This window comes from Haematobia irritans, chromosome 1, assembly GCF_050003625.1.
Source record: "Haematobia irritans isolate KBUSLIRL chromosome 1, ASM5000362v1, whole genome shotgun sequence".
NCBI lineage: Eukaryota > Metazoa > Arthropoda > Insecta > Diptera > Muscidae > Haematobia > Haematobia irritans.
The window spans coordinates 108,821,309-108,842,890 of NC_134397.1; the positions used below are offsets into that span (position 1 = coordinate 108,821,309).

The 21,582-nt window shown below is 33.5% G+C and overlaps 1 protein-coding gene across 1 annotated transcript in view; it reads right to left on the reverse strand.

The window, feature by feature from the left end:
* Positions 1-5,638: 5,638 nt before the first annotated feature.
* Positions 5,639-21,582, reverse strand: part of LOC142221642 (CUE domain-containing protein 2-A) — a 58,527-nt gene continuing 42,583 nt past the window's right edge. The window contains exons 4-5 of the mRNA XM_075291398.1: positions 7,615-7,781; positions 5,639-7,536 (exon numbers count right to left, since the gene is read on the reverse strand). Coding sequence (XP_075147513.1) covers positions 7,350-7,536; positions 7,615-7,781 — 354 coding nt within the window. The 3' untranslated portion in view covers positions 5,639-7,349. The remainder of the gene's footprint in view (positions 7,537-7,614; positions 7,782-21,582) is intronic.

Here is a 21,582-nt window from a genome sequence, read left to right on the forward strand (position 1 = left end):
AAGTAGATAAATCTAACAAATTGGGTAGAAATGTTTGCCAAACATAATTTAATGTCTACTTATTCTCTATTTCAGCACTTGAGAACGGCATTGAGATTCCGACTTAGAGACTTCTTACACCACAACAAGTCGGTCGGAGTTGAACTATGCAGAGACAGCACATAGGAAGCAGGAGCTGGCGTAGAATAGCACACAAATTAGTTAGAACTTCGACCAGATGTTACCGCCCTCGGACCTAGATCAAAACTTCTCTCAGCAGAAAAAAACTAGTTCCAACTACACTGTAAAAAATCATGCCCGGTTCCAAAGATTTTGTCTACACTAACGATTTGGTATTGATTCCGAGCCAAAGATGAGGAGAATTGATACTAGGAAAGTAATTTTAATGTATTCGTATTTCCTGTTTTTTCTTCATTTGCTATCAGAGTCCATTAAAAACTTCTAACGGCAAATTAAATTTCAAAATTCGGGGTCGATTTCGAGTAGAAAATATGTTATTTCAAGTCAAAACCGTCTTTAAAATAAAGTGCTGAAAGACACCTATTTTTGAATGCTTTTTAGCTTTGTAGTTAAGATACAAAATGTCCACAAATTTAAAGACTTCATTAGTTTTCAAGATTTTTTCAGAATTATTAAAGTCAAGTTGACCTTAGTAAAACAAAAGTTTTTTTTCTTCAGAGAAATGCGTTTTCTGTGCTAAACAAAATTCACATTCGTATTTTAAGGACAAGAAATGTTTGGTTTAACGACTATTTTTTCAGTGTGAAATCTGGCAACTGCAATCCTATCTCCAATCAATGGTAACATGATACACATCATCATCCACCAAACCTATTCGACTCATTGTCAGATCATTGTGGACGTTATCGAGTTTCCCAACTGCAAACTGAATAACACACGCCATTCACTTCAAAGGAACAATGTGCGCATCAACTCACAAAAACCAGTGAAAGCGAAACTGTCTTCTCAATGCTTTGAGCTGTATTTTTTCCTTAATTCCCGAAAAAACGGCCCATAAATGAATTGAATATGACAATCGTGCCTGGTGTGGTACACACATGTACAGCTTTCGTGGGGTGTCACACTTAAGAGGTGTTCTGCACTACATTTGACACCGTCACAGACCTGAAAAATGTACACGAACATTTTTTTCTGTGTGGGCCAAGTGTACATATACCGTATGCAAAAGAATATTTCGAATCTTTAATGTGTTTTTTCATATATTTTGCACATTTTATTGAGCAAAATCAGTAGAATATGCCACGACATAAAATTTTATAAATCTATGTAAAATTTGAACGAAAAATTCCTGTAGCTGGTTATATTTTTAGTGGTTTCTTTTTCCTTTTTTCCACATTATACTGTAATTTTCCAGCAAAACAGGTTTATTTTATGGTTTCTGTCTGCAAATAAAATGTATTGCAGATAAAATCAGCTGTTTACATTTTTTGATCAGTAATTCCAAAAAAATGTGCGAGTCAGAATAACTAACTTTTTGAGAGGTGTGAATAATGTGTGGTGTACAGTGCGGTGAGGCTCAGAACAGGCATGAATATTTCTACACTGGTAGAAGAAACTTCGTAATATTAATGACATTTCTCATTAAAATAGACCCGAAGAAACAATTTCGTAAATTTAGAAAAATAGGCCCAAAGAAACAATAAACGTAAAATAAACAGATCTCCCTGTTTTTTTTTTGACGTCATAGAATAACATTTTAATTTTCCTAAAATACACACAAACCCCCTAATAAAAAAATTACGAAGAAGAAAACTTTTTTTTGCCTATAAATTCGTTCGATAAATTGTTTTGCATATGGGCAAAAAACACTAGATTTGGGAGGTTAATAAATAAATTCAAATATTGATCGTAACCAAAGACAATAAACTTTAGGAAGATAGGAAATTGGCTTGCGTCATACCAAATGTTGCATTTACCATGTTAGTTCCATACATGTTTGTAATTTTTTTTATTTGTTTTTCGTTTTTATTTTTAAAATGAAAAACTTAATTTTCTTAATGAAACAAGGTTACATTTTGGGCAACAACAAAAAAATTACATTTTCCCCTTTATGGAAATTTATTTCGTGCACTTAATTTCTTTTTATTTGCATTTTAATGCTATGTCAATACTTGTCCTATACGCGTTTGGTTCGATAAACGAAAAGTATGAAAATAACACCGTAAATGGTTTGATCTCCTCAGTAGCCAATTTCCTATCTTCCTTTGTGTATTGTCTTTGATCGTAACCTATCGGTATGAAGAGACAAGTAAAAAAACAACCATTTTTAATATCCATTTAATATTTGATATTGATATTTATTTTCAGAAATATTTCATAATTTATTGATAAAATGTGTATGTAGTAATTTGCTTTAGATGTTTTATTTACTTTTAGGGTTTCTTTATTTTACGGCTTTTTGAAAAAAATGTTAACATGAATTATAAAACTAATATCACAAATAAAATTTATTTAAAAAGATATACAAAATGTGGGTTTCTTAATGAACTTTTTCAATCAAATCGGCACAGAATCATCTTAATGGGATTTGTTATACAAAATAAAATTTTAAACTAAATTCGAATCAATGATGAATGAAAACAAAATTGGTGATTTATTTTATGAAATTGCAAAAAACATATGTATATAGGTAAATTAGATTTGAGGCAGTTAAAAAACAAACTCCACATGTATATTTCATTGTGAACAGTTATGAAAAATCAGGCCTAATTATGCTTTGGGAAATCCAATTAGTTTAATTCTAAATTATACTATTTTGATTCTAAAAATAACTTATGTATAGATTTTAATATTATATATAAAATAGATTTTTTTACTTATGGCTGCCTCAAAAACTAAAGTGATGGATAAAATACCGATAATGTAGATTATAGGATATGTCGTAATGCTTTTAAATCAAAATATGAAGATGATATTTCAAATGTATACAAAACATAATTTTTTTGTGTTCAATCAAGAAAATTAATTCATATTAAATTTTAATTGAAATTACTTCAATCACAGAAATAGTAATACCAATCGCAAATGCCAATTAATAGCTTAATAGTTCAATTAATTTGTGCAATTGGTGTTTATTTTGATTACAAATCAATTATATTTGCAATTCAATATTTCTTCAATAAGTTCAATTTCAATATAAAAAAGAAATGGTGATATTCATCCCATCACGAAATGAATTAATCCAATTTTTAATTTAAATTGCTATAGTCTTGGCAATGATAATATATTGTGTATCACCACCGGATCAATTGGATCAATTCAATATTACTAAACTTCAATGAAATATTTAATTAAAAACAAACAACCAAAGAAGCGAATTCTTTAAAATAAATATATATTGACGAGGCGAGTCAAAAAACACACCTAGCGAATTTTCCGCTTTGTTCTTAAAAAAGCTATTGGCGAACAGGTAACTATAAGTTTAAAAAAGGAAATTGTAGCAAACAAATCGATGATTTGGTTAAAAAAACAGCATGCTCAAAAAAATTTTGAAACTTTATCTTTAATCGAAAAGGTGACAATCTTTAAAAAAATACGAAGATTTAAAAAAATGTGTTTTTTTAAAGAAATTTATTATTTACACTGTGCAAATTTTTTGTCTAGTGCAATCTTACCTATGAAGTCAAGTAAAAGAAACGCCATTTGTGATTGAAGAAATACCCGCAAATTCATAAAAGTTAATATGTATAAACATTGGACCTACTATAACCATACAAAATTCCTTCGATAAACCGTCAGTAAATTATTATGAATATGGGCAATAATCTTTAAATGAAATGTGAAATTTAAAATTTCTTTAAAAATAATGTGATTTCTTTTAAAGATCTAGCATCTATATGTATCCTAACTTCAACTGTAAAAAAAACAGGATCCAAGTCATCATTGTTTCCAGAACATGTGATGTGACGTCTCATTAAACGCGTTATAAGTATAAGCTTTGTTGCCTCAAATTACTCCTACTGCGGGTTCATATTCGATATCATCTATATGAAATTGTTTGGCATTACGAATATCCTCTAAAATGTTTTCTCCTAAATAAAATTAATCAAGTCATAGATGTTTTAAATAGTAAACAGTGATAAACTATAACAAAATAAAAAACAAAACAGACATGAATATACCTTATAATGGGGCATATAATTAGGCTTAGTGTCTAGTGTGATAGCAATGGGATTGATCTCAATATTGTTCTCCTGTGTTTCATTATGTGTATTGTTTTAATAGGAATTATTTGTGTTTAAACATTTATTTTTCTGTATATGTTTTGGTTTTAATGCATTTTTTAACTAGAGAAGCACCATTATCAGTTTTTTAATTATTTATCAACGTTCGAGAAAGCGCTTTTCTTTACCATCACCAAAGTTATATTTATCTCTTGTTTTATGAAATTTTTTTAAATATTAGATATAGCATAGTTTTTGGTCTAATTTAATAAATAGTATGTCTTTCAAGACTAGGACTAGTTTGTGTGGCTGGTGATACAGTCAAACTTAAAAAAATAATTGAAGGCTGCATCAGAGCAGACGGTGGTGCATTATGCATTGTATTTACTTTAAAGAATCTGCTGGGTTTTGTCTTCATATTGACTGTATGCCTGCATTGATTCAAAATATAATTGATTTCCATTTTTTGTTTCATTCAATTAATTTTTTTACATATTAGTTGTTGCTTTTAAATGATGGTATTTTGTTGGTTAGTTGTTACATATAGGTATGTATGTATATATAAAACAACGATTCAAAATCGTTTTGTTTACAAAAAACATCGGTTTAAATTCTGTATTCGTTTAAAAAATTTACATTTACAATTAAAATTATTTAAAAAAAAATAACCTAGAGCAAAAATTAAAAAAAAGTTGTTATTTTGTTTTGATATCATTATTACAGATCCATAAGTCTATTTGAGCTCTTTTATCAATATTATTTTCTTTATTTTTTTTAAGGTAGAGTGTGTTTCATTGGTACTTCAGATTTAGTTGTTTTCTTTTTTCTTCTAGCAGAGAATCACAATTACTATTAAGATTATTCTTGAGATATCGGAATCAAAGGTACATTAAACGGATATTGATATACAACTTATTGGTCCTCGTAGTGTCGAAATGTTAAAGAGGAAGATACGTATAAAAAAATAAACAATGTGAATGAAAATAACAATAATGTCATGCCAATTTCATAACTTAAAATATATATGGCTGTCCCCGTTAATCCTCGAAAAATATTCACAAAATATTCAATTTGAATTTCGTATGGAAATCACTTTAATCCCAATTTTGGGATTTAGCTTACGCAATATCAAAATGTATTATTCCTGTTCTATATGTATTTCAAAGTATTTCCTATACCGTAAGTAATTTAACATCGCGTGCTAATTAAAATTTGCCTTCTTAACCTTCTTCCAATTAGAGCAAATGTTTCAAAAGGTATTGAATGAAAAGTTTTTTTTTTTTTTGCCGAAGCCGACTATTTTCCTCTTCACGCCGAAGGCCGATTATCGATTTTTCGCCGAATGCCGAGCCGATTCTTCAAATTAAAAAATCACTCAATTGCAGACGAAAAAGAGCCATCTACGGTGTGCAGACAAACTACAGCGCTGTGAATTCACTTTCGTTGTCTATACCTTCCTTGGTCTATGTTACAATTTTGTTTTTAATATAGAATAAATACACATTTATTATCAACGGAATTGGTCATTAAATTAGAGCCATCGAAACAAATTCTTTTAATGATTTGCACATTTCGGGTATTTGTTATTGCATATTGAATTGATATCGACAGGCTTTACTCATTTCTGCTAATATGTTTAGTGTGAAGTTCTTTGTGTTTAGGTTTTGCTACCTATTGAAATATTACATTGTTCTAATGACGATTTCACATCCCCCAATTGACTGTGCCTTATTTCTAAAGAAAAATTAAATAATATATGTATGTTAAAAATAGATATGTGGACAATATTATAAAGATTCTTTCAATAAATAGTGAGTTCACTCGCTATACATTTTATGAATAAACTATGTCAATGGTTTCGATATGAATTTTGAAATAATTTTCAGTGTTTCAATGACCCCTTATTCCGTTATCTTAACTATAATGAAATAGTAACAAAATAGTTATGAAGACATTCAAAAATTAATACTATCTCAATACAAAAGCTACTGAGTAAAAGACAATTCCCGTTTCATCACCTGCTTCCGCTCGATTTGATTTTATGATCCCATTTTGCCTCAATGAAACACACTCATCAATATGTCATAAGTTTCGATTAAATAACACATAAGGATAGTTGTAAAATCAACTAATAATCATTGCAGATACTATAAGGACTCATAAAAGATTGAAAATATACGAACAACTATATTGCCAAGAATTATTTTGCTTTGCAAAATCATAGCCATTTACATTTGATATTAATGGCCAATGCTGAAGAAAATTATTGGAATTTTTGTAAGAATTGTAATCAAATTTGTTTTCGGGACAAAAATTGCAATTCAAACTATTATTTAAAGAAAATCTTCGTAAATAAAAAAGATATGTAAATAAGGAACAACTGTATAATGCATGGAAATAAAGCAATAAAAAATCAATTATACTAACAATGATGATCACAACAAACTCCTTGAAAAGACTTTCAATGTCATACAACTTTGGTAATGGATTAACTAATAATAGTGGCATGGATTCTAGAGTTAATAAAATTTGATTTCGTACATTTATGCAGTTTTCTCTCTGCGTCATTATAATTCCCCCATCAATGGTATCATATGTGGGAAGAGATTCTAGTTTCTTATCAAGTTCCACATTGCCATCAGCTCTCGTCTTTGCAGTTTTTATTTCTGCTAATGTCTTTGAAAAAATTGGTGCATAGAAATGAATATTAGACAACATTCTATTAATGTTTAATTGTGTGTATGCTTGATGTGATAGTAGTGGTGCTACTAATATTATAAGTGCTTTATAAATGTTAAGGAGATTATTTATATAGCCATTTTCATTTGCAGAATTGGCATTGAGTTTTGTGGTATCGGTATCGTCTGTGGTTTGAAGTTTATATGTGGGGAAGAATTTGGATACACAAAACACTATTTTTTCTATAATACTTTTAAAGTTGCTTAAGTTTAAATAAATTTTCATCTCTCTATCATACTCTATATCTTTTGAAATTTGTTTTTGCTTGATCAATGCTCTTATATCGTCTGCATTTGTAAAATGTAACAGATTGTGATTGTTACCAATATAAATACCTTGGGTATTTATGTAAGCATATTGCAATATTGTGTTGCAGAGCTTTAACTTTCTTATGTAGTATTTGTAGTAGATTTTCTTCATCTTTAGTTACGGCTGAATTGGCTTCTTGGGTTTTTTTAACTCAGCTTCTTCGTCGCGTTTTATTTCAGTATAGCGTTCACCTTTCAAGGAGACAATTTTATTGTCTCTATAGCGTACCAATTTCTTCGGTTCAACTTTTGGTGCCATTGGTTTATACTCACGTTTAGCGGAATCCTTGTCAACATAGGAGTATCTATAGAAAATTAAGGAAATTTTTGTAATGTATATATTATATATATTTCTTAAAATAAAATAATTATTTTGACCTCACCTGGCTATAATGCGGTTTTTTAATTCATTGTCATCAGCCACAACATTCTTTCGGCAAGCATGTGTATGAGACTTATCCGTCAAACTTTGCCCTGTATCTTGGCGATGCAATAATGTTTGTGTAGCTCCATCAATATCGCCATTAGCTATTGTAATGCAGTACTTTATCTAAAAGTTAATTTAATTTTAATTTATTTTCTGCATGAACGTAACATAGTCGATCAGACCCTAAGACAGTTACAATTACAATACAGTAGCATTACTACTAGAAACACTTAAATATAACAATATGTATAAAATACCAATTAAAAATATAGATCGAATAATCTATTTTTTTCTTTTTTAATAATAATAATAAATACCAGAATGAGAATATAAAAATAATATAAAACTAAGTTCAAAAAAAATTACTAAGAATGACAACTTAGCCACATTATACTACTTATGAAATTTCGTATTTGAGCGATTTTTCTCACACAGAACATAACTTTGGAATGACAATATGGGAATTTCTAGTAGTCCTACCAAATTTAAAATACATAAAAAGTACACAATTTTTCAAATATATTTTAAATAAAACAACAAGGTTTAGTACCCCATTAACAAATAAATATCGAAAAACGTATAATGAAAATAAAAGGAAATTATTTTATTAAATTCATTAGCGTTCGTCCTTGGGCGCTGTTGGGGCAGATCGTATTTTATGTCATTTATATTACTTTAATTTATGTATTTATTAATTTATTGTTTTTATTTTATTTATTCTCCACTATTTATTTTATTAGTCGTTTAATTGTTCTTTATTTAAATTTTATTTACATCCCTTTAATGTTTCCCCACCCTAATATTTACTTTCAAATTCATTTCGTTTATTTACTTTACTCTCTTTTAGTTCTATGACCTATATTCGTTTTTCGTTTGTTTTCGATCATTTAATGTTACATTAGTTATTATAGTTTGTTTTGGTTTGATCGATCTCTTCCCACTGCTTATGTTGGTCGTGGGTATAGTTGAAGAAAACAACAACAACAAAGCATAAATATCGTTTATGCTTTCGCTTGTTATTTGTTTTTCATAATGCTTGCAAATTTGATGCATTGGTTGAATGCATGTATGTATGTACATACATACATATCAATAACTGTCATCTTTTGGTTCTTTTCGTGGTTCAGTGGGAAGAGATGATCAAAGTTAAAGTTAGTTGTCGATTATTGTCTGTCACCAACGCGTTGCTCGAATAAAGAAAAACAATGTTTGAACTTGTTATATTAAACCAAATAGAATATTAACTCTTGTTGTTCGGCATAGTTACATTGGAAATAATTATTGTAATAAAACAACTTATTTAAACTGAATTTTTACTCGGTCGTTGGGTTTTTAAAAAGGCAATGTTTGAACGGGTAAAAATATAAAGAAAATCTAAGTTGTTCTACGGGCGACATATCAACTTTGTGGTTCTGTGCAAACATTTTGGCGACCGTGACAGGACGGTCAGTGTTTAAAGTTGAAAATAATTTGTTGTGGAAAAAGTAGATTGGTCCATGACATTTACTTTTTGAAGATAATTTCATTTAAATGTTGACCGCGGCTGCGTCTTAGGTGGTCCATTCGGAAAGTCCAATTTTGGGCAACTTTTTCGAGCATTTCGGCCGGAATAGCCCGAATTTCTTCGGAAATGTTGTCTTCCAAAGCTGGAATAGTTGCTGGCTTATTTCTGTAGACTTTAGACTTGACGTAGCCCCACAAAAAATAGTCTAAAGGCGTCAAATCGCATGATCTTGGTGGCCAACTTACCGGACCATTTCTTGAGATGAATTGTTCTCCGAAGTTTTCCCTCAAAATGGCCATAGAATCGCGAGCTGTGTGGCATGTAGCGCCATCTTGTTGAAACCACATGTCAACCAAGTTCAGTTCTTCCATTTTTGGCAACAAAAAGTTTGTTAGCATCGAACGATAGCGATCGCCATTCACCGTAACGTTGCGTCCAACAGCATCTTTGAAAAAATACGGTCGTCCAACAGCATCTTTGAAAAAATACGGTCCAATGATTCCACCAGCGTACAAACCACACCAAACAGTGCATTTTTCGGGATGCATGGGCAGTTCTTGAACGGCTTCTGGTTGCTCTTCACTCCAAATGCGGCAATTTTGCTTATTTACGTAGCCATTCAACCAGAAATGAGCCTCATCGCTGAACAAAATTTGTCGATAAAAAAGCGGATTTTCTGCCAACTTTTCTAGGGCCCATTCACTGAAAATTCGACGTTGTGGCTCGTTAGTAAGTCTATTCATGATGAAATGTCAAAGCATACTGAGCATCTTTCTCTTTGACACCATGTCTGAAATCCCACGTGATCTGTCAAATACTAATGCATGAAAATCCTAACCTCAAAAGAATCACCCTTTATTTTAGAGTGTCGTTTGCAAATTTTGGAATCATACTTCAAACAGTTGTGCCACATCCAAACTCAAATAGAAACACTTAGTCCGGCTGACACATCGAGGAGTGATTTGGAAGAACTTTTCATAACTGCAAAGGCAAAAATATTGGGCCTTCTGAACAAAAGTCGTAGTTCTATACCTGGTGATACTACTTTGATGAATGCTTCAATTGCCGGAATTTCAACACAATCTCGTTTGCCTTCGTTGAAATTGCCTCGTTTTGATGGAAAATATGGCGAGTATAAAAGATTTATTTCGACATTTAACAACATGGTCCATGAAAATCAAACTATTACCCCAATTGACAAATTCAATTATTTATTGAATTGTCTCAGTGGTCCCGCTTTGGCAGTTGTTGAAGCTTTTCAAGTGTCGGAGGAAAATTATCCGAAAGCACTAACACGGCTCCAGGAGCGTTATGACAATAAGGTATTGATTTTTTTGGAACATATCAACACTCTTTTCGATATTCCGAAAATGGCAAAAGGTGATAGCTCATCATTGCGGAATATTATTGACACTGTTTCGGCTGTTCGTGGTTCTTTGTTGTCGCTTGGGTCTGAAGCAGATGTTATGAACGCAATTTTAGTACATTTGGTTTTGAATAAAGTGGATGCAGATACAAAACAGAATTATGATGAAAAACAAGAATATAAGTCGTTACCCTCTTGGGATTGTTGCTATGATATTTTGAGTCTTCGTTGTCAATTTCTCGAAAGTCATGGAAAAAGGACAGAATTTGGTGAAAAAGCAAAACTTGTCAAGCCCAAGCAAAATTTTAATCGCACTGCCCATACTTTCGTCAATTCAAATCCAAATTGTGTATATTGTAATTCAACTGATCATTATCTGCAAACTTGTTCTTCGTTTTCGGCAATAGCAGTTTCCGATCGTTTTAATTTTGTAAAACGCAGTGGCCTGTGTATTAATTGTCTGCGAAAGGGACATATGGTTTCAAAATGTCCATCAAAATCACGTTGCAGAGTTTGTAATTCAACTCACCACTCAGTGTTGCACATTTTTAGTCCAGACAACTCGGGACAGTCAACCATTTCGAATACTACTACAGTGCAACCTTCAACTAGTAATCAAAATCCAGTTTCGCTTGTGGCTCGCTCATGTAAAAGGGCAATCATACCAACTGCTGTCGTTCTCATCAAAGATTATTGTGGAACTTTTCAACCGGTAAGAGCTTTACTTGATTCCGGCTCCGAACTCAATTTCATTTCAGAAGAAACTGCAAAAAGGCTTCGGCTTAAATTTCGACCATATTCACAAGAAGTTTCGGGAATCGGAGAAGTTAGAACCAGAATTAAATTTACCGTGTCCGCTACAATAAAATCGAGAATTAGTTCGTTCCAGTGGTCATCAACATTTGCTGTCACCCCAACAATTGCATCTGTACAGCCCGGTGAGTACATATATACTTCAAATTGGAAAATTCCCACCGATATACCGTTAGCTGACCCATTGTTTTTCAAACCGCAACATATTGACATTCTTTTGAGTGCTGAAGTATTTTTTGATTTATTACTTGATGGTCGAATTTCTCTTGGATATGGTATGCCAAACCTTACCAATACTGTTTTTGGATACATTGTTGGTGGTATCGCAAGTACTGGTCAAGCGAGATCAAATTTTACATGCAATTTGATGGTCAATTCTTTAGAAGTGGATCCTGATAAAACTCTAAAAAAATTTTGGGAAGTAGAAGAATACGAAAAGAATCCCAATATGTTGTCCGAAGAAGAAGCAGCATGTGAAAATCACTTTGTTGAAAATGTTAAATTAGATTTTGATGGAAGAGTTGTGGTCCGCTTGCCATTTAAAGAAAATCCCAAATGTCTCGGCGATTCGTTCGAAGCTGCTCGAAAACGTTTTTTGTCCCTGGAAAGACGTTTAGATCGTGATCTACAATTGAAGTCAATGTATAAAGAATTCATGGATGAGTATTTGTCCCTGGGTCACATGTCGCTCTATAATCAACCGTTATGTGGTACCTATTACATAATACCACATCATTGTGTTTTGAGACCACAAAGTACTACAACAAAAATTAGAGTTGTATTTGATGCATCTTCTCGTAGTTCGTCAAATAAATCATTGAATGATATTTTGATGGTTGGACCAACAATACAACAAGACCTGATCACCACAAGTATGCTTTTACTGCTGATATTTCTAAAATGTATCGACAATTTCGAATAGATGAAAATGATAGAAAATATCAACTCATATTGTGGAGAAATCAAAAAGATGAACATTTAAAGGTTTATCAACTGAATACTGTTACCTATGGTTTATCTGCCGCCCCATTTTTGGCGATTCGTAGTTTGTTTTTCATTGCAGATAAATATTCGCACTCGCATCCTTGTGGTTCTGAAGTTTTGCGCAACGATTTATACGTGGATGATGTACTCACCGGAGCTGACGACCTTGAAACACTGGCTCAAAAGAAAAACGAGTTAGTAAAAATATTAAGTTTCCATGGCCTTGAATTAGCAAAATGGAACAGCAACAACATTATGTTTGGTTCAAATCAAGATGCAGAAATCATCATTAAAACAAGTGAAGATGAAGTGGCAAAGGCCTTGGGTATGTCTTGGAAACCCAAGGAGGACGTTTTTACTTATCGATTCGAGTTACCAGATGTGATGAATCCTACAAAAAGATCTGTTTTGTCAATTGTATCAAAAATATATGACCTGCTTGGACTATTGAGCCCCATTGTCATTCGATGCAAAATACTTCAAGAAATGTGGGTGCAAAACATTGGATGGGATGACCCATTAAATGAACATCTTAAATCATTATGGCTCCAAATTAAATCGGATTTAAATTATATACATAAAGTGGAAGTCCCCAGGTATGTTTTAACTTCAAATGATACTCTTGGAGAAATTCACGGATTTGCTGACGCCTCGCAACGAGCGTATGGTTGTTGTATTTACTATCGAGTTTGCCTTAAGGGAGAATACAAAACGACACTTTTAATTGCAAAATCCAAAGTGGCCCCAATTAAGGCACAATCATTACCACGCCTCGAATTGTGCGCAGCAGTATTGCTGAATAAAACATGGCTCAAAATACAACCAAAAATTTCAAGTTTTGTCTCATCGATATATTTTTGGACTGATTCCAAAATCGTACTTCAATGGCTTAAATTACATTCGTCGACGTTGAATTGTTTTGTGGCAAATCGTATTTCTGAACTACAGGAGAAAACAAGAAATGTTAGCTGGAGACACGTCCCTTCGAAGAGTAACCCTGCTGATGTGGTTTCGCGTGGATGTAGCGCGGAGGAAATTTCTAATACCATTTGGTTTAGTGGCCCTTCGTTTTTGGAAGAAGATATTACAAAATGGCCCGCAACGGAAGAACAATTTAACATCGAAATTCTCGAACGTAGAAAGGCAGCTGTTTTTGTGGCAAATTCATCAGAAGTCAACATCATAGACGATCTTCTCGATAAGCATTCTTCATATATTAAATTTATTCGAATAATTGCTTATATTTATCGTATATTCAACAGATGCCCTGCTAAGAAAGATGTGAATATTTCGGATGTAATTCATTTGTCCCCAGATGAATTAGAAGGCGTTTTTTGGAGAATGGTGGCTCATATCCAGATGTCGTGTTTTGGTGCCGATATCAAATCACTGACTAATGGTGGTCTGGTAAACCCATCGCTTCAAAAACTTTCACCATTTTTGCATGAGATGACACTTGGCGCAACCACAGTCAAAATTCTTCGTGTTGGTGGTCGTTTGTCCCAAGCGCCCATTCCATATGATGCAAAATTTCCAGCATTATTACCAAAAGACCATCGCTTCGTTAAATTGTATATTGAGCATGTTCATCGCTCACATTTACACGCTGGATCAAAAGTTTTGTTGGGATTATTGCGACAGAAAATATGGATTGTGAACGCAAGAGATGTTGTACGCAAGGTTGTTCGTAATTGCGTTCATTGTTTTCATTACAAACCGAAATTGATGGAACAGTTGATGGGAAATTTGCCATCAGATCGACTTCGAGCTCAACGCCCATTTTTGATTGCTGGTGTTGACTTTTGTGGTCCATTCATGACGTCGTACCGTATCCGAGGAAAAGTGCCTTATAAAACATACATAGCTGTATTTGTGTGTTTCACTTCCAAGGCAGTTCATTTAGAACTAGTTTCGGACCTATCGACAAACAATTTCATCTTGTGTCTCAAAAGATTTGTTGGAAGACGTGGCATACCCCAAAAGTTGTATTGCGACAACGCCACTAATTTCGTTGGAGCACGTAACCAAATCAAAGAATTAAAAGAAAGTCTTTTTCGAGATGATGTGGGCCACGACATGAAATCACTTTGTTGTCAACTTGGTTTCGAATTCTGTTTTATACCTCCCCGTGCCCCACATTTTGGCGGACTGTGGGAAGCAGCCGTCAAATCTACAAAAACGCTACTTATAAAGAACGTTGGCAAAGCATATCTTACTTTCGAAGAGCTACAAACAGTCATAATTGACGTTGAGGCAATTTTAAATTCGCGCCCCATCGCTCCAATATCAAACGATCCCAATGATGGTGAAGCCCTAACGCCTGGTCATCTGCTTATTGGTTCTTCATTGGTTGCAGTTCCCGATAAACATATCGATTCATCCCAATCATCATTATTGTCTCGGTGGCAAAGGGTCTCATTTTTGAAACAACAATTTTGGCAAATGTGGTCCCGAGATTATATGCTATCTTTACAACAAAAGTCAAAGTGGTTCAAAGACAATAACAACATAAAAGAAGGGCAACTAGTTCTAATACATGAAGACAACACTCCGCCACAACAATGGTTACTAGCTCGTGTTACAAAACCTATTCTAGGCCGTGATGGAAAGGTTCGTGTGGTTGAACTGAAAACTAAATCTGGAATTTGTTCTCGGCCAATTCACAAAGTGGCTCCCCTACCAAATAATGAAGAGGTTTGAAACATGGAGGTTTCAACGGCGGGAGAATGTTGGGGCAGATCGTATTTTATGTCATTTATATTACTTTAATTTATGTATTTATTAATTTATTGTTTTTATTTTATTTATTCTCCACTATTTATTTTATTAGTCGTTTAATTGTTCTTTATTTAAATTTTATTTACATCCCTTTAATGTTTCCCCACCCTAATATTTACTTTCAAATTCATTTCGTTTATTTACTTTACTCTCTTTTAGTTCTATGACCTATATTCGTTTTTCGTTTGTTTTCGATCATTTAATGTTACATTAGTTATTATAGTTTGTTTTGGTTTGATCGATCTCTTCCCACTGCTTATGTTGGTCGTGGGTATAGTTGAAGAAAACAACAACAACAAAGCATAAATATCGTTTATGCTTTCGCTTGTTATTTGTTTTTCATAATGCTTGCAAATTTGATGCATTGGTTGAATGCATGTATGTATGTACATACATACATATCAATAACTGTCATCTTTTGGTTCTTTTCGTGGTTCAGTGGGAAGAGATGATCAAAGTTAAAGTTAGTTGTCGATTATTGTCTGTCACCAACGCGTTGCTCGAATAAAGAAAAACAATGTTTGAACTTGTTATATTAAACCAAATAGAATATTAACTCTTGTTGTTCGGCATAGTTACATTGGAAATAATTATTGTAATAAAACAACTTATTTAAACTGAATTTTTACTCGGTCGTTGGGTTTTTAAAAAGGCAATGTTTGAACGGGTAAAAATATAAAGAAAATCTAAGTTGTTCTACGGGCGACATATCAACTTTGTGGTTCTGTGCAAACAGGCGCCATATACCAAATTTCATCAAAATCAGTTAATAGTTGCGACCGGAATCCTGAAAACAACAAATACATGGACAGACGGGCACCAAGGGCTAGATCGACTCAGGAAGTGATTCTAAGTCGATAGGTACGAGGGCGGTTCGGAAACTTCTTAGCCTATCAATGAAAGAGAATAGTTAGTTTTTCAAAAATATTTTTATTTGTTTTGTTATTGTTGGTTTTTTCCCTTTAATCATTGTTGTTGTTTTTGATTTCAGCTCATTGACTAGCTGCATTGACTAAACTAAAAGTGTAGCTTAACCAACAGAGGAAAAGAATGTTTGTCAAATTTATTTGGGCAAAGCCCTATAGACTGCAAGATGGTTGGAATTACCACATTCCTTATCAGCATCCTCTACATGCAGCAAAACTATCAAACAATTATCACAATAAATTCAGGCAGTTCACTAAACCCAAAAGTGAACCAAACTTGAACCTTCCGAAAAAAGGTTTTATATGATAACCGGCTTATGCCGAAATAAATTCGTACAAACATATCTCTTTTCCTTTGCCACCGTCAAATCATCGATCTGAGTGCAGTTGGCTGGGTTTATTTTGAGCGTGCTTCCTCTTTTTTTCATTCGTTTTGTTTTGTTATTGTTGTTTTTTCCTTTTATCATTGTTGTTGTTTTTTATTTCAGCTTAAAACTATGCATTGACTAAACTACAAGTGTAGCTTAACCAACAGAGGAAAAGAATGTTTGTCAAATTTATTTGGGCAAAGCCCTATAGACTGCATGATGGTTGGATGGACGCACGTTTCGGAATTACCACATTCCTCATCAGCATTCTCCATTTGCAGCAAAACTATCAACCAATTATCAGAATAAATTCAGGCAGTTCACTAAACCCAAAAGTGAACCAAACTTGAACCTTCCAAAAAAAAAGGTTTTATATGATAGCCGGCTTATGCCGAAATAACTTCGTACAAACTATCTATTTTCGTTCGAAACGTGCGTCCATCCAACCATCTTGCAGTCTATAGGGTTTTGCCCAAATAAATTTGACAAACATCATATTCCTCTGTTGGTTAAGCTACACTTGTAGTTTAGTCAATGCATGGTTTTAAGCTGAAATCAAAAACAACAACAATGATTAATGGAAAAAAAACCAACAATAACAAAACAAAACGAATGAAAAAAGAGGAAGCACGCTCAAAATAAACCCAGCCAACTGCACTCAAATCGATGATTTGACGGTGGTAAAGGAAAAGAGATATGTTTGTACGAATTTATTTCGGCATAAGCCGGCTATAGGTGAGTACTATGTTCGAGTTTTTCACCAAAACACTAAATTAAAAGTGCAAAAATATATATGAAGACGATAACATTTTTATCAAGTCTCTTCAAATTATGGATGGAAAAGATCCAATGTATTGTTAGCGAACCATTTAATATTTCGAAATTTATTGATTAAAAAAAGTAACCGTGAAAATAAGCTGGTTTTCAGCTTGAAAACTGAACATAGTACTCAGCTTATCATATAAAACCTTTTTTCGGAAGGTTCAAGTTTGGTTTACTTTTGGGTTTAGTGAACTGCCTGAATTTATTCTGATAATTGGTTGATAGTTTTGCTGCAAGTAGAGGATGCTGATGAGGAATGTGGTAATTCCGAAACGTGCGTCCATCCAACCATCATGCAGTCTATAGGGCTTTGCCCAAATAAATTTGACAAACATTCTTTTCCTCTGTTGGTTAAGCTACACTTGTAGTTTAGTCAATGCATGGTTTTAAGCTGAAATAAAAAACAACAACAATGATTAAAGGAAAAAACAACAATAACAAAACAAAACGAATGAAAAAAAGAGGAAGCACGCTCAAAATAAACCCAGCCAACTGCACTCAGATCGATAATTTGACGGTGGCAAATTCTATCCCTTAGGTTAGGTTAGGTTAGGTTAGGTGGCAGCCCGATGTATCAGGCTCACTTAGACTATTCAGTCCATTGTGATACCACATTGGTGAACTTCTCTCTTATCACTGAGTGCTGCCCGATTCCATGTTAAGCTCAATGACAAGGGACCTCCTTTTTATAGCCGAGTCCGAACGGCGTTCCACATTGCAGTGAAACCACTTAGAGAAGCTTTGAAACCCTCAGAAATGTCACCAGCATTACTGAGGTGGGATAATCCACCGCTGAAAAACTTTTTGGTGTGCGGTCGAAGCAGGAATCGAACCCACGACCTTGTGTATGCAAGGCGGGCATGCTAACCATTGCACCACGGTGGCTCCCTTGATTAAAATAGTTTTCCTCAAGGTTAAAATAGTTTTCCTCAAGGTCTTCAAAATAGTGGTTTACAACTGTAATTGCATCTTCATTTGAGGTAAAACGCTTGCCAGCAAGGATTTTTTTAGATTTGGGAACAAGTAAAAGTCACAGGAGAATAAGGTGGGTGGTCAAGCAACTCGTACTTTAATTCGTTGATTTTAGCCTTTGTTAAAACACTCTTGTGCGCTGGTGCGTTGTCTTGACGAAAAGTTACTTTTTTATGTTGTAAGCCAAGACGTTTTTCTCGAATTTGTACATTTAATTGATCCAAAAGGTTGCAATAGTACTATGAATTTATTGTTTTACCCTTTTGGAGAGAGTCAATCAATAAAATACCTTTGAAGTCCCAAAAAATCGTTGCCATAACCTTACCAGCCGATTGAATTGTTTTTGCCTTCTTTGGGGAACTTCCTCCAATTTCAGTCCCTTGTTTGGATTGTTCTTTTGTCTCTGGAGTATAATGGTGGATCCATGTCTCATCAACAGTTATGAAACGACGCTTAAAATCCATTTTATTTCGCTTAAAACGATCCAAACAAGCTTGAGAAATGTTCATTCTTATGCGTTTTTGATCGACTCTTAACAAATGCGGCACCCATCTTGCACAAAGCTTTTTCATCTGTAGTTCTTCGTGCAAAATTAAATGGACTCGGTCATTTGAGATGCCCATGATATTAGCAATTTCACGCACTTATATTCGTCGATCATTTAATATCATATCATGCACTTTGGCTACAATTTCTGTTGTTGTTGCTGTTTTTGGGCGTCCACTATGTGGTTCATCTTCAATGCTTGTACGACCACGTTTAAATTCAGCAACCCAATTTTTTACTGTTGCATATGAAGGAGCACTTTCACCTAACACATTCACCATATCATTATGAATTTCTTGTCCCGACAAACCTTTTTTATGTAAATATTTAATGACAGCACGTATTTCTAATTTTTCCATTGTAAAAAAATTGCGGATGCGTCTTTCTGTTTCTATATGAAGGAGTTGCGAGATCGAAACAAAATTTAACATGTGTTCATAACAGAGATGGAAGTTTCCAAAAAAACTTTTTTCTGTTTATACCACGCTTTTTGTCATAGGCTAAGAAGTTTCCGTTTTACAGTAGACGTATTTTATTGAAGTGAAAAATAGAAATTGAAATTGAATATACTAAAAAGAAGTGCCTACATGATTTCTTTACCAAACCATATAATTAAGTGCAATTTAGTAATAATAACATAACATAACACTACATTAATAACTTCAACACTTCCCCTTGTTATGTGATGTTAGTATTCTGGATTCCCAATTTTTCGCGAAGATATTTAAGCCTCAAGGGTTGCAATGGTTTAGTCATAATATCCGCAAGTTGTTCTTGTGTCGCGATTTGTTTGACTTCTAGTTTTCTGCAAACTACCTGTTCTCGCACATAGAAATGTTTGATGGCAATATGTTTTGTTCGTCGGTGAAATTCTGGATTTTGAGCAAGCCTAACAGCAGCTGAGTTATCCACTTGTAATATAGGAACTTCTTTATAATTAATTGTTTCAGCATACAAACGACTTAACCAAATTATTTCTTTTGTTGCTTTTGTTGCCGCAACTATCTCAGCTTCCGTTGTTGACGTTGCTACCATTGACTGTCTTTGGCTGAGCCAAGACACTGCACCACCAGCAAATTTAATTACCACTCCAGAGGTTGATCTACCAGTTTTCATACATCCGCCGAAATCAGCATCACTGAAACATTCCAGCTTTGGATTGTTTTTGGCGTCATATACGATACCGTAGCTCAACGTACCAGCGATATATCTAAAAACTCTTTTCACACGCATTACATCTTCAGAGGATGGGTTTTCCAAAGTTCTTGATAAAAATCCGATGCTGTATGCCAAGTCAGGTCTACTACCCAGCATTAATTACATAAGACCACCAACAGCTTGTCTATATGGAAATTTAGATTCACGTACTTTTTCTTCCCCTGCTTTTGAAATTTCAGAACTTTTAACCATTGGTGTTGTAACACTTTTACAATCTTGAAAATTGAATCTTTCTAACAGTCTTTTCGCATAAGCTTCTTGAGTTATCGTTATCTTTTCTTTAGTTCTTTTAATCTCAAGTCCCAAAAAGTAGTTTGCTTCTTTGCAAACAATTTTGAATTCTCTTTTCAATTCATTTAAGAATATATTCAGATCTTTCGAGTCAGTAGCAGCTACCAGTCCATCATCTACATACAGAACAAGTATAACTTTCTTCCCATTTTTCTCGCGAATATACAAACAAGGATCTGACTCACATGCTTTAAAACCGAGTTTTACGAGATAATTTCCAAATTTTTTATTCCAACATCTAGGTGCCTGTTTCAATCCATAGAGGCTTCGCTTAAGTTTGCACACTCGATTACTTTCGTCTTCATATCCTTCTGGCTGTCTCATATAGATGGTTTCTTCTAATTCTCCGTATAAAAATGCAGTTGAGACATCAAACTGCGAGAGATGCATGTTCTGCGTTGCAGCTATACTTAAAATAGCTCTTATTGTTCCCATTTTTGCCACTGGACTAAACGTTTCCTCATAGTCGATACCTTCTCTTTGGATAAAGCCTTTACAAGTCTTGCTTTGTATTTGTCTATGCTACCGTCAGGATTTGCTTTCACTTTATACACCCATTTTGAAGGTAGAGCTTTGGCACCCTTAGGGAGATTTTCTAAAACCCATGTTTTATTATCTTGAAGAGATTGAATTTCAGAGTCCATTGCAGATTTCCATTGCGCACTTTGCTTGCTGTTTATTGCTTCAGAAAATGTAAGAGGAGTTTCTACATTACTTTCTATTTTTTGAGAAATCATAACGAAATCTGCATATTTTGAGTTCGATATTATTGTTCGATCTCTTAGACGTTTCAAAATATGTTCTTCATCATCAGAATAGTCCTCAGGATCTCTATTCCTTTTGTTAGATTCGCGCTTTCGTCCATCGCGTTCGAAATTTTGTAGTTCTTTATATATAGGATCATCTTGATTATATATAGGATCATCTTGTTCATCTTCTGTATGATTCTCACCTAAGGTATATTCAATACAACGTTCTTCTCTTTGAATTTCCTCTATGATGCGATTACGATCAATATTTCCAAATTCTTGTGCCGACTCTTCATTTTCTATAAGTCTTTCTTCTAAAGTATCTTCATTTTCTATATTACCATTTTCGGATCTTATGTTAATAAGATTTTCTTTTATTTGTGTGTTCCCGGTGCCATCTTGATTTTTCTCAGTTTCGTTTTCCCAATTGGATAAACTTTCATTAAATTTTACATCTCTTGATAATATTATGTTTTTAGTTTCTTTTACGTATATGCGATAACGCTCATCTTCATCATATCCAACTAAGTAACCTTTCACTGCCTTACAATCCATTTTACTCCTTCTGTGATTAGGTATATGTACAA